Source organism: Trypanosoma cruzi, genomic scaffold, assembly GCF_000209065.1.
Source record: "Trypanosoma cruzi strain CL Brener 1047053517137 genomic scaffold, whole genome shotgun sequence".
Classification (NCBI taxonomy): domain Eukaryota; phylum Euglenozoa; class Kinetoplastea; order Trypanosomatida; family Trypanosomatidae; genus Trypanosoma; species Trypanosoma cruzi.
The window spans coordinates 122,658-135,864 of NW_001849456.1; the positions used below are offsets into that span (position 1 = coordinate 122,658).

Sequence of the window (13,207 nt, forward strand, 5' to 3'; positions counted from 1 at the left end):
AGCGTGATGATGCCCTGGCTGCGCTGAATGACAGGCTGGAGGAGCACAGCAGAGAAAAATCTGCGCTGGAGAGCCGCACCAGTGAGAGTGTTGACGCCTTGGCTGCCATGGAGCGCCAGCCACAGGAGCGTGATGATGCCCTGGCTGCGCTGAATGACAGGCTGGAGGAGTACAGCAGAGAAAAATCCGCGCTGGAGAGCCGCACCAGTGAGAGTGTTGACGCCGTCGTTACACTCAGGCGCCAGCTACAGGAGCGTGATGATGCCCTGGCCGCGCTGAAGGACAGGCTGGAGGAGCACAGCAGAGAAAAGTCTGCGCTGGAGAGCCGCACCAGTGAGATCCCCCCCCCCCCCCCCCCCAAAAAAAAAAAAAGAAGAAACATACAACAACAACAAAAGACCCCCCAAAAAACGGCATCTCTCCTTCGCTGCGGCAACACAACACTTCTCCACCCCTATAAATATAAATATGTATATAAGTATTAATTTTTCATTTTCCTGTTTCTTTTACTCTTCTTCCTCATCATCCAACGGTGGCTCGTCTCATTAAGATTTAACCCCATTGTATCATTTACCCCAACACCTGCGTTGCTAATTTTATTTGTTTGGTTTTCTTTTCTTGTTTTCTTCCTTTTTCGCATTTTAGAAAAAAAAAAAAAAAACCCTTTAAAAAAGAAAACAGGAACAAAAAAGACTATACATATATATATATACGTCTGTGGCTCATCATGCGTCCTGCGGGCAGAGATGATTCATTCCTGTAAACGTGGATGGGTTTCAATTTACGACTGTCAACGCCTTCACTGCCATCTGCAATGCGCCCTCGTACGTTTTGTTTCCACCAATAAATCCAGAGACATGCACAAATATGCCGCCTTCAATGCCACTTGCTTGACTCAATTCCTCATCTCGTAAACCTCGCCATGGTAACGACTTGCGGTTCTCAAATCCTGATGCCTCCTTGGGCACCGCCTGCACGCGCCAGCCCTTCTTGTCCGCAAAGAGTACATACAGGACGTGGCCCACTTTGCCATGTTCCTCCTCCAACTCCAGCAAGTGTTCCTTCCATGGGCAGAAGCAATCCTTGAAGACGACAATGCGGCCACTAGGATGCACATTCATTGCTTCAAGAAATGCCGCCCGGACAATCCCACGCGCTGGCATCCACGCGAAGACATGATAATGAACGGAGTCAAAAAATTCAGATGTTGCCAACTCCATTGCCTGCAGAAAGGCGGCATTTTCGTTTTCCACTTTACCGTTCCCTTCTTCATTCCACCATGGCATAAGATTTCCTATGCGAGCTGAAAGCGTCGTAGAAACATTGTACTTCTTCACACATGATGGTGAAGACGATGAGACCGGGACGGCGCCCTCCTCGCCTTCCGTCTCTGCAGGTCCGTAGGCATTAACGCCGTTGTCGATGCCATCAATGTGTTCCACAAAATTCTTGTAAACAATATCAAACAAAATATCCAGTTCCTGCTCCGATAGTTTCTTCTTATCTGTTCCCCATTTCGTGGCGTCCAGCAGTTTTACGCGATACGGGGATGCCAATGCAGATTCCACATAACCCTGGATAATCTCACGGCCAAAGTGCTTGTAAACAAGGCCTGCAGAGGACAACCGGGTTTGATAGGCCGCCTTTGGCGTTTTCATGGTGTCATGAAAAGACGGCTGATGGTGATCAAACCGCAGTGTCGCCTCATCATAGACGCTGCCAACATCCACAACAATATTGCACCGCTCCAACGCATTCGGGTCACGTGAGCGAAGAATATTCGATTGACCAAAATTTTGACTGCAGCGCAGCAATCCACATGCCATGGCTTCATCACAGTGAAAGGAGCCGTTATGCGTCCCAATGACACCCGTAGCGGTGCTGGTTTCCGCAAATGATTCCAACACCCGGACACCACAGAGATGTTTCGTCACATACTCGGCAACAAACCGTCGAGGCATATTTCCCTGTGTGTAAATGCAAAAGCCGGTATTTAAATTATATATAAATATATATTGTTGCTGCGTGTGCTACGTAACTATTTAATGTATTCAAGGATAGGTGGTACGAGGGGGTAAAAGTAAAAGTAAAAAAAAAAAAAAAAAAAGAATTATTCCACCACACCCCGTACACACACACAAACACACAGTAATACATTACATTTTCATTGGAGAAGGATAATACAAAAAACAACAACAACAAAAATTGCAAAGAGCGGACAAGAAGATAATTTTACAGCCATCTCTCTTCCTTTTTTTGCTGCCTTCTCTCTCATAAATAAATAAATATATATATATTTATATATATGTATATGCATGTGTATGACTCTCCTCCACACACGTAGGAACAGGTGGAATCTCAAAAAATCTCCACCCGTCCACAATGCTCGGCGCATCTCTCCCTCTCTCTCTCTCTCTCTGCATGTATGTATGTATGTGATGGTCTTTTATTCATTTTCATTTTCAATAGAGTTACATGAATGCTGCCACCACATCGTTAAAAAGCGTCTCAAGCATCTCCGTGACGTGCAGGCCGGTGCACGCACTCGTCTCGAAGTACTTGTATCCGTGCGCTTCCGCCCAACGCCGCCCATCCGCTTCGCTAACAACGCGCTTCTTACCGCCATCAACCTCATTGTCCACTTTGTTGGCACACACCACAACAATCGCTGGTTTCTTCACAGGATTCACGCCCAGCGTCTCCCCGCCAGTGTTTCGAGGCGCATTCACGTATGTTTGCATCTCCTTTAACCACTCGTCCAAAGTGGCAAAACTTGAGGCATCGGTGACGTCGTAAAAAAGCAAAACACCTTCCGCAGCGTAATAAAACTCGTTTCGGATCTCAAGAAACTCGTCACGGCCAGCCATGTCCCAGAAATTCACCCGAACAAAAAAATTGGGCGGCGCAGGCGACATATGTGCCGGCGCACGTAAACTCACTCGCTTCACACCGTAGTCTATGCCAATGGTGGGAATGTACTTTGACACAAAGCGCCCCTCACAGTATCGCTTGATAACACAACTCTTCCCGACACCGGAGGAACCAATGGAGATGATTTTAATGCGCGGCTCTGTGCCGTTTATAAGACTGGAGGAAGAGGTGGAAAAAGAACGATTGGTCTTCGCACTCATCTTTTCTACTTGGGCGTGTGTGTGTGTGTGTGATGGTACACGTGTGGCCACCTCTCCGTCCCTGCTCAGCCTACCTTAAAAGTGAGGGACACACAGATGGCAACGACGGCAGTAGCAGCGGCAGTAAAAAGAAAAAAAAAAAAAACCAAATGTGTCCATCTTACTTACCCGACCCTTACACACCCAAGCAACCACCCGTAACACATGCAGACAGACACACTGCTCAACGCCCATCTCCATTTCCGCGGCCTCTTTCCCAATTTTTCTTTCAGCATTCCATGAACTTTCTGAAGCCTACCAAAAGCCTCAGGTTCGGGTGCAGGCATTGCATTGTATCCCTCACCCCCGGTCTCTCTCACACACACACAATCCACATCAGAGGATGTCATTAGGCGTCATTGCTTGCTACGCAACTTTTTCATGTATGCGTCCGCAAAGCCGTCATCACGAGGCTCTTCAAGACCTAATTCCTTCGCCCGCCACCGCTCACGCTCAATGTCATTCTCAATGGACACGTGCCGCCGCCGACGTTCCTTTTCTTCCGAATAGTGCACCGCAGCGTAAATGGAGGTGGCGGCAAAGAGGCTACCGAAAAACAACTGCTTATCGCGGAGACGATTCCATCCAATCCACGACAGTCCCGATTGGTCTCCACAGAAGAAACGCGCATAAGAATTCATGTCGTTCTACTTGTTGATGATGCCCTTTTCTTTTCTTTTTCCTTCTTTTTCTCCCTTCACCCGTACCGCACGCCTTCAATTAACAACAAAAAACCCAGCAAAAAAAAAAAAAACAACTCATCTCAACGCATGCATTGGAGTGTTATTTCCAACACATCGCCTGGCAGGATGTGTCGGTGGCAAAAACAACAACAAAAAAGACAGACATCCACACACAACACACAGGAGCAACTCATTTAGCAGAATTATCCGTTCACTGCCATATATATATATATATTTGTATAGCAATGGATTTCTGTACATGTTTTATGTATTTGTTTTTCTTTTCTGCGCGTGCTCCGCCGAATGAATGGTAAAAGAAAGGGAAAAAAGCGTACGGGTCAAATACACTGAAACAAAACACAGCACAGGGCACATGCAAAGTAAAAAAAAAAAAAAAAAGAGAGGGAGAAAAGGGAAGGGGGGGGAAAAAGAGGGAGACTTCACAAAACACGTTTGCCCGTGTGCATTGGGCCCTCTAACCCCCGTGGAAAGTTGTAGTGATCAAACATGACATCCGAATGTTGCGCCTTCCGTGCGGTGTCAACCCGGCGCTTGCTACTCGGCTTGACGTCACCGTCGGCGGTTGCCATCCAGCCGTGTATCGTTTCAGGGAATCGGCCCCACATAGTAACGGGGAGATCGGCCTCACGTGGCCTCGGCATACGTCGTTCCTTCGTCCATTTTGCAAGTGAATCGACAGCATTTAAATTAATACCGTAGCTGAGGTGACGAAAATCTTGTGGGGGCGGTGGATGCTGCAACGGGGGAAGCACCGTCCGTCTTGCCGTCCGTCCCGCTGTGCTGGTACAATGTTTTGCCGTCCATCCCGTCGTGGACAACGTCGCGTTGCTCTCTATGCCTGCTGCAGTTGTCGCCACCTCCCTTGGGTCACTCGACCACGTCGGTGACGCAACGTGAAATTCGTTTCCTGTGGAAACAACTCCCGTTATGGGCAGATTCGTCGCTGGGATCTGTGAAGTGTCATTCAAGGGTGGATCCGTCAGCACGCCTGTTGTGGACTCCCGCTCCAGTCCGTGATAGTCAATCGCCAGCTGAGCGTACTTCCGCTGAACCTCCTCCGCCGCACGCCGCTGCGCATCCACAGCCGCCTCGCGCCGAGGGGGTGCAGGGTAACGAATGGTGCAGGTCTGCAGCTGCCCCAGGGGGTCGTACCGCACCTCGTCAATAATGTCACGGTAAACGGCGTGGCGGCCGCCGAAACGATCGGTGCGATTACACTCTTTAAGAAATGCGGTCAACATGTTGTGTCGTAGTAACGTCCGGTGCTGCTCCCCCTCTACATCCTGCAGCTGGGCGTCAATAAACGCCTGCACAGGCAGAAACACATCCTCCTTCCAGGCACGATGGAGCTTCTCCACCACACGCCGCAAGTGCCTCTCTTCACGGCGCGCCTGGCATGCACAGCGTGCGTTGAAGTCCTCGTGTTCCTCTACAAATGCAATAAAGCGGCGCATAAAATCCGCCAGTTCCTGCTCCTTCGTGTCTTCTCTGGCTCGCCGCTCTTGACGTGCCTTCGCCGCCTCCGTGTCTCGTGCTGCCTGCAACCGAACCTCTTCCAACTTCATCTGCTCCTGCAGCTGCCACTCCTCTGCCTCGTGTTGACGACGGGCCGCAATTCGTTCTCGCTGCTGTTCCCGCTCAATCATGCGGCTCCAGTCTGAGGCATTCATGACATCTGTGTACAACTCAGCATTGTGCACACGGATACGCGGCGAAGGATTCCTCTCGCCTCCCGTCATTGTATATAAGTATATATAAGTATATATGACGAATATCAATACAACGATGTATTCGATATGCCTGGCGCCTGGAATATTACACCGCCTGTGTTCCACACACACACACACACGCTACCTCCCGCTTTCCCTCCTTCTCTCTATCGGGTTGCAAGCACCAGAATTCTTCTAAAAATCTTACACAATTAAATAAAATAAGATCAAAATAATCAAAACATAAAATAGAAACTTACAAAAAAGAGGGATATATACATATATATATATATATATTTGTGCATGTAGATATATATATATATATATAGAATGAAAGAAACTCAATTACAACATTCCCAAGAGAGATATAAAAAAAAAAAAAAAAGAAAAAAAAAGAAAAAAAAGAGCCGACACGCGCACACAAACGCACATGCACTTAATAGAGAACATGTGAGGAGGTGTCAAGCACATTAAATAAATAAATAATGATAATGAAACATACAGATAGTTACAGTCATACATAAAACAAAACAAAAACACACAAAAAACAAAAAAAACAAAAAATAATTATAAAAGGAGAGAAAAAAGAACAGAAAACGCATGGAAGAAAAGAGAGAAAAAACACACACACACAAAACAAAACAAAATAAAAAAACAAAACCATGCACACACACATATATATATATATATATATATATGGAGAAATGTAGATGGAGAGAGATGGAGCCAAACGTGTATGATGCAAATCCTGCCTTTTTTTTTTTTTTTTTTGATAATTTACAGTTACCCCCCGTCGAATAATTACAAGGAATAAACGCCGTATGCATGTAACCGTATATATAAATGTATATATTGCCATAAACAGAAAGCATTGCAAAGTGCAAGATGAAGTACATAAATAAAAGTTGCTTTCCATCAATACACCCTTCTAACAATAACCACGCAATTCTACAGATAAATACATACATACATACACACGAAAAAAAAAAAAAAAAATAATAAATAAATAAAATCAAGTAAGGCTCCTTAATCCATCCCCTCTTTCCCCCCTTTTTGTGCGTTCTCCCTTTCTTTCTTTCTTTCTTTCTCTCCCTCTCTCTCTTTCTCTCTTTTTCCCCTTGAGTCCATCTAGTCTAATCCACTCAACATACATAAAGTAAATGATACAATTTGTAAATATCTACACAAATACACAAGACTGTAGCAGTTAACCCGACGTACTTGCACGCACACACACACACAAACAAGAACACACGTTACCAACTGCTTCACATGTATATATATATATATATATAACTCAATTATAAATAGCTCTAACAGTGCCACGCAACAAATAAAATACTCTTGTTCGCTCGTTTATTATTATTACTATTAATATTTTTACTTTCTCTGCCTTGTTTTGGTTGTCTTCTTTGTGTGACCATTACCCTTTTTGTTGAGGCTGCTTTGTTTGCTTTTATTATTTTTATGATCCTGCTTCTTCGGCTGCTTTCTCATTGAAGATGAAGTCTTCCTTTTCGGTGTGGGATGGCCAGTCTTCACTCTCGGCTTAGGCTGCACCTTCTTCTTGCTGGAAGGCGCATTGTGAGAAACGGTACGCCCCTTTGAGTTGATGCGCTGCTTTGTCAAAGTCTTCACAACCGCTTTTTTATTTTTCGCCGGGCTTCGTCCCGTCTCCCTCTTCTTGTTCTTGTTCTTGGTGCTGCTGCTGCTGCTGCTGTTGTTTTTGTTGTTGTTGCTGCCAGTGCCTTTCTTCGTCGTTCCTGCCCGCCGCCTTCCACGCCGTCCCACTGCGTCCTTCGTGAGCTCCCCGTTGGTGCTGGCGGTGGCGGCCTGACGCTTTCCCCCCGCGGTACTCGTTACAGTGGCGTTGCTGCCGACATGCACCGTCCCCCCCGCAAGACCACCGCGTCGTGTTCCTGTCAACGACATTTTCAGCTCCATCCCGGATGGTACTGTCGTTCCGGTTCCGTCTCCGTCCGCATTATCCGCTGCGTCATCACCGGAAAATGAGTTTGACCCTTCTGACCGCTCGGCGTCATTTGCCCCCTCGACCTCATTGTTGCCATCCTTCACGCGGCCCTTCCCGTCTAATTCCTCCACCTCCAATGCTCCCGCATTTCCAAGAGTGATGCGATGGGCCTTTTCCTTCTTGTTCGCTCTGCCCGGATGCGCCGGTCTGCAGATTTCCTCCGTATGTGCCTCATCTTGCGTCATCACGGTCGCCCCATGCCCTTCACACTCATCCGTGGCAGCCACAACTTCTTCGCCTCCCGATTCCACACACGAGATGGCAGTGTCATGCGTACTGTTGATGTTATTAGCCACGACATGTGCATGACGTCCACGTCGACTTTTTGCGGGAGTACGCGTGATGACGCGACGCACAATTCGTGCTACTTGTCCTTCCCGCACTTTTAGCCCTTCCCGCAAGGAATGCAATTCGTCTTCGCAACGTCGACGCATCCGCGCCAATTCCCGCTCTGCCTCCAGCCGCCCCAACGACGCTCGCAACAAGGCCTCCTCATCCCGCCAAATGCTCACACGCGGATCGCCCACTAGTGGCATTGTGTCGTTACCAGCACCAACACCGCCACCCACAACGGCACCAGGAAGGCTCCTTACACGTTCCGTTGCATTCGTCATTCCCGTTGCCGTTATGGGAGTCGCGTTGCCTGTAGTGGCTACCACGGCCGACGGGTTCGATGTGGATGGCGATGATGATGACGATGTGTAGGCTGCCGCAAGGGGCAAGTAAGCAGCGCGAAGCGTCGCCGTCTGTCGAATAAATGCAGTGAGCATCGTTGTGTTCTTTAAGAAATCCACACGAATCAGACGCACAAAAGTCAAATACACCCTCTCCCTCTGCGTCGCCTCAATTCAGCACCACAATAAAAATAAAAATAAAAAAATAAATAAAATGTTTGTTCTACGGTGATGGCACTCCGCCGCTAATGAGAGCAAAACAGACGCCGAGACCTCTAAAGAAAAGAAAAAAATAAAAAAAAAAAATAAAATAAAAACTACAGTTCAAAAACTCCTGAATTGTGAGAGACACCAAGGGCTGGTAAACACCTTTTTTTCTGTCTTGTTGTTTGTTTGGTTGCTTGTTTGTTTCTTCACTCACTCTAATTGTGTAGAAATTCAAAAAGCAAAAAAAAAAAAAGGAGAAGGAAATACATCCATGCATATATACGCATATATAAATATATGTGTGTGTACACGCACTTACAAAATAGAGAGGGAGGGAGAGGGAGAGAGAAGTCACAGATATCAGAAACAGTAGTCGTAGTAGTAGTCGTATTATTAGCAATATTCTTCATATGACGTACATGCATGCATACATACAGCCATACATAAACAAACAAAAAAAGAAAAAAAAAAAAAGGAACACATGTATAAATCCTACGCAGGAACACACCCATCCCCACCCATACACACTTATAAATATATAAATATATATAAATATATATAAATATATCTGGTAAATGTATAATAATATAATAATTTTATAGAAAAACATGCCAAGCACATGTATATATAAATAAATAAATAAATAAATATATATATATATATATATACAGGCTTATGTATTTACTTCTTCTTCTCCTTCCTATTCCTACTCCTCCTCTCCCTCCTCCTTTTCGTGTGATTATTAATTTGATGCTTCTTCTTCTTTCTTTCTTTCTTTCTTTCTTTCTTTTGGGGGGCATGGTTGCATTGGATTCACCAAAACTTCTCGTTATGCATGTCGATTATTATTATTTTAATTATTATTATTTGTTTTGTTTAATTTCTATAAATTCACCACTGAAAAATAAATACATTGTACAGATGTGCCCGTACATGTTATGTATGCATGGCGTATGGATCCAGTATGCATACACACAGACACGGACACAAAAAGAAAAGAAAAGAAAAGAAAAGTCGTTCTCCACTCATTCACTCCCTCCCTCCCTCCCTCCCTCTTCACCATAAAAACGCCAATGCGTGAGAGGGGGAGAAAAAAAAAAAAAAAAAAAAAAAAAACAGCATGCCGATGGACGCACACATACATGTATATAAGTGTGTGTGTCTGCTTGTGTGTTTGTGTGTGTTCATGCCCGGAATCCAATTCCATCTGTCTCTCTCTCTCTCTCTTTTCCTTCTTTCATCCCCTTTTTTCTCCCCTACAAGCAACACTCCCCCCCGTGTACGCCACAAAAACAATTGTGACGGCATCCTTTTCTTCCATATTTACTCCCTTCGCTGCTGGGTGGGTGGGTGGGGTTTTATGTGCGTACTTCACTCACCGCCACAAAACCACCACGACCGGTGATGGCAGGCACCTCCCACTCATCCCTCTCCTCCCTTTTGTCCTTTTCCCCCTCAGCCACGTTGTTTCATGCGCTGCTTGTACTCCAGCCGGTACGGTGAGCGCCACGCTGCTCGCATGGCAGCCCCACCGTTTGCCCACGGCCAGAAGAGGGCAATGTACGTATTTACCGCCATCCCGTACACAACAAAGACACCAACGGAGAAAAACATTAGCATCCAAAACTTGTTTGTTCCCATTAGTTCCATGGCAATGTTTACGCCCCAATTGGATCCAAGGATATGAGGAAACGCGGAATACACCATCGTCAACGTCGGAATCGCGATAAACCCAAATGCAATGACGGCAAATGAAATGGCGGTATAACACGTCATGACTGCAGCAATACGGAGGTTTAATAGAAGCAACACCATCATGAAAAATAACGTTCCATAATCTTCTAGAGAAGCAGAACGGTACGGATATAACTCGTCCCATTTTGCCACAGTGTAGAAAATAACAAAAAATAGCGCAAGTCCATCCAATACACCATCACAAAGCCATTTAAGGATGTAACTCCAACTAAAAAACATATGTTCACGTGCCAATGCCGGGTAAAGAGACGGGGTAGACTCGGCTAGCTCGTCATCCACGTCCTTATCAAAGATACCAAGAGCCAGAGGTTGCAAGGAGCAAAAAAACAAATTAAACATGGCGAGTAACCAAGATTCCACTAAAATCATACCAGAAAAACCACAGAAAAACGTGTATGTTGCAAGACCGGTACATAACACAACATTTTTGTAAAGACTAAATGTAATACAGTGAGCGTCACGGTACAAAGCAAAGCGACCATGCACCACCAGCAATCGTTTTAAGAAACGAAACTTGGGAATTGCATAATCGCTTGCCAATTCCGCTTGGGAACCTTCAAGTCCCATAATACCAACGCCAATGTGGCTCTCCTGAATCATAGAAACATCATTGGCACCATCACCAACCGCCAACGCAACAGAGCTTGTATTCTTTTGAAACATACGTACAACTTTTGCTTTTTGTAACGGCGTCATGCGACAACACACGGCACTACGACATCGAATACCAATTTCAAAGAATTTACGAGTACAAGTGACATCGGTAAAAATGATATCTAGCGTCCGTCCATCTACAACTAACACCACCGTTCGAGTACTTCCATATATCTCGTCAGAAGTATTACATTTTCGTACGGCTTCCCTTATCTGTTCCTGTAGTAATTCCCACAAGGTGGCATCAGCCGCAGCTTCAGTAACACTAGTAAACTGTAACGAGGCTTCTGCAACATCTAAATGAAACACACAATCTTTAAACTGAGGGTCGATTAAACCACTTGTGCCTGCAATCGTTACCGCCGTCTCACGTTTATCACCTGTAAGCATCCATACAACAATTTCCGCCTCTATAAAAAATTTTATCGTCTCTGGAACTCCATCTTGAAGTCGATCCTCTACGGCTGTAGTACCCACAAGATCTACATCCTTTTCTAACATCGCATAGACGCGATGGAGCCTCTCCATTCGGTTATGCATACTACATTGAGCTTCATGAAAGGATGGTAACCACTCTCGTACCTCGCGTTCTGAAAGATATCGTTGTCCCATGACAAGCGTCCGAAGTCCCTGTTGTGCCATCGCTTCAAGTTCCCGTTGAAAAATAGGCCACAATTCCGCATTTCTTGGATTATTTTTATTCAAAATTGTCATCATACTACTGTCTGCTCCCTTTACAAGTAATAGGTACGGGCGTTCTTCATCATTGTCAAGCGAGCGCTCCCTATTACCATGTGTGGCACTCACATCCATATCCACATTGTCAATAGCCCTTTCCTCTCTTTTCCTCGTAGTCGAGGGGTCTTCTGAAAGTGGAATAATGTCAACAATTCCATCTTCCACGCATTCTAATTCACGTGGGACTGGGATGAATGCTGTTGCGGTATTTAATCGATGATAACTAATTGTTGTTTCTGGTTGCTCAAAAGCCTCATCATCGTGTGTGGGGCACCGGCATAATAAAATACTCATTAATTTCCGCTGTGGTGTAAACTCCAATTCAGCGATAATCTCATAGCACATAATCTTATTTACAACCTTAATAAACATATGTGTCGCACTCCGTCTTTGCAATGCAAAAAGGTTGTCACGAGAAGCTGTCACCAATGCAATCTCATCCAATGACTGTGCTTCGTATATTTTTGACTCGTCTTTTAATTCATTTACAATCCTTGGCATAGTTGCGGATCGTTGATCCGTCTGCATATCATTGTAACGTGTTACATACCAACTTGAACTTCCATTATGACCTTGAAGAAACTTACCAACACCACTTGCTGTGCTGGTGTGAAACCCATTTGCCTGGGCCCCAGATGAATTGAAAGCACCCGGTATAGCTGGATCCAAAGCTTGAAGTTCTTGCTGTTCACCAGTTGGCATTCGAAAATGAGCATTTTCCGCGTCATGCCCATAAGATACATGGGTACAACTCAAGGAAGAAATTATCGCCGCCTGATCCACAGATGAACGATCAAAACAAACGACAGAATGACATAAAGCCAATGCTCGTAGGTACTGAAAAAGTGGTTCAGATTCCATCATAGATTCATCAAAATCAAATTTTCGACGACGACCACGAAAAAAGCAATTGCCTTGAATAACAGATTTGGTTCCAGATTTATTTGGGAAATTCTGTATAAGTTGTATAAATTCTTCACCAAGACCACCAGGTCTCTCTTGTTCATTGTGAGTCTTCGTCGCTGTACAACCACCCACATATGTCATAATGTTTTCTGTCAATGTCCCAGTTTTATCTGTAAATATATACCGCACATGAGCCAATTGACAGTTTAGCTCCGATGTTTTAGGACGTGTATAGCGTAATTCGCCAATAAATTCATCAAAATTTGCCATTCGCCTATCACGGGAAATAAGGACCATTTGAATGGCTTTGTTAAACTCCATTGTGACATACAAAGAGAGTGGAATAAGGTATGAGAGAAGAACAAAGTTGGTAAGATATCGCCATCCAAAAAGTTCTTTTGCGGTATAGCGTGAAAGATTCCATTGAATATACCACGTCGAGTACCCACTACGTGTGCCTTCTGGTGCCTCCAAACGTTCATTCCGCCATCTGACCGCGAGTCCGCAGAGAAAAAACAAAAAAGATTGATGCACAAGTAAGAGGAAACAATTCAAAATGTTGATACGCCGTGCAACCACAGAAAATTTCATTGATTTGGGCCGTTGATTTAGCAGCATCTTGGTATTTCTTCCCGGTGTATATCACCGCAGTGAGTAT

General features: G+C 45.1%; 6 protein-coding genes and 1 pseudogene across 6 annotated transcripts, besides 28 other annotated features; 1 reads left to right on the forward strand and 6 right to left on the reverse strand.

Annotated features, from left to right (window-relative positions):
• Tc00.1047053511559.10 (hypothetical protein, conserved) lies at positions 1 to 485 on the forward strand (the record flags this gene model as incomplete). Its single annotated transcript, XM_802373.1, has 1 exon — positions 1 to 485. A coding segment is annotated over one exon (485 nt), but the record flags the coding sequence as incomplete, so codon positions are not given.
• Positions 1 to 13,207: a sequence feature (heterozygous, Esmeraldo-like haplotype).
• Positions 456 to 490: a sequence feature (AT_rich).
• Tc00.1047053511559.20 (hypothetical protein, conserved) lies at positions 777 to 1,961 on the reverse strand (the record flags this gene model as incomplete). Its single annotated transcript, XM_802374.1, has 1 exon — positions 777 to 1,961. The coding sequence occupies one exon, from the start codon at positions 1,959 to 1,961 to the stop codon at positions 777 to 779; it is 1,185 nt and encodes a 394-aa protein (XP_807467.1).
• Positions 1,991 to 2,017: a sequence feature (AT_rich).
• Positions 2,077 to 2,110: a microsatellite.
• Positions 2,274 to 2,323: a microsatellite.
• Positions 2,395 to 2,419: a microsatellite.
• Positions 2,472 to 3,131, reverse strand: Tc00.1047053511559.30 (ras-related GTP-binding protein, putative; the record flags this gene model as incomplete). The annotated part of the gene is made up of 1 exon (XM_802375.1): positions 2,472 to 3,131. One exon carries the CDS (start codon positions 3,129 to 3,131, stop codon positions 2,472 to 2,474), a length of 660 nt encoding a protein of 219 aa, XP_807468.1.
• Positions 3,527 to 3,811, reverse strand: Tc00.1047053511559.34 (hypothetical protein, conserved; the record flags this gene model as incomplete). The annotated part of the gene is made up of 1 exon (XM_802378.1): positions 3,527 to 3,811. One exon carries the CDS (start codon positions 3,809 to 3,811, stop codon positions 3,527 to 3,529), a length of 285 nt encoding a protein of 94 aa, XP_807471.1.
• Tc00.1047053511559.40 (hypothetical protein, conserved) lies at positions 4,294 to 5,613 on the reverse strand (the record flags this gene model as incomplete). The annotated part of the gene is made up of 1 exon (XM_802376.1): positions 4,294 to 5,613. One exon carries the CDS (start codon positions 5,611 to 5,613, stop codon positions 4,294 to 4,296), a length of 1,320 nt encoding a protein of 439 aa, XP_807469.1.
• Positions 5,855 to 5,911: a microsatellite.
• Positions 5,953 to 5,987: a microsatellite.
• Positions 6,106 to 6,244: a sequence feature (A-rich).
• Positions 6,258 to 6,281: a microsatellite.
• Positions 6,534 to 6,594: a microsatellite.
• Positions 6,645 to 6,698: a sequence feature (CT-rich).
• Positions 6,856 to 6,878: a microsatellite.
• Positions 6,939 to 6,966: a sequence feature (AT_rich).
• On the reverse strand, positions 6,964 to 8,385 carry Tc00.1047053511559.50 (hypothetical protein, conserved; the record flags this gene model as incomplete). The annotated part of the gene is made up of 1 exon (XM_802377.1): positions 6,964 to 8,385. The coding sequence occupies one exon, from the start codon at positions 8,383 to 8,385 to the stop codon at positions 6,964 to 6,966; it is 1,422 nt and encodes a 473-aa protein (XP_807470.1).
• Positions 7,268 to 7,324: a microsatellite.
• Positions 8,474 to 8,504: a microsatellite.
• Positions 8,567 to 8,606: a microsatellite.
• Positions 8,675 to 8,700: a microsatellite.
• Positions 9,026 to 9,064: a microsatellite.
• Positions 9,075 to 9,097: a sequence feature (AT_rich).
• Positions 9,116 to 9,164: a microsatellite.
• Positions 9,181 to 9,229: a sequence feature (CT-rich).
• Positions 9,257 to 9,286: a microsatellite.
• Positions 9,338 to 9,388: a sequence feature (AT_rich).
• Positions 9,486 to 9,510: a microsatellite.
• Positions 9,529 to 9,551: a microsatellite.
• Positions 9,587 to 9,612: a microsatellite.
• Positions 9,640 to 9,680: a microsatellite.
• Positions 9,952 to 13,207, reverse strand: Tc00.1047053511559.70 (annotated as a pseudogene; the record flags this gene model as incomplete).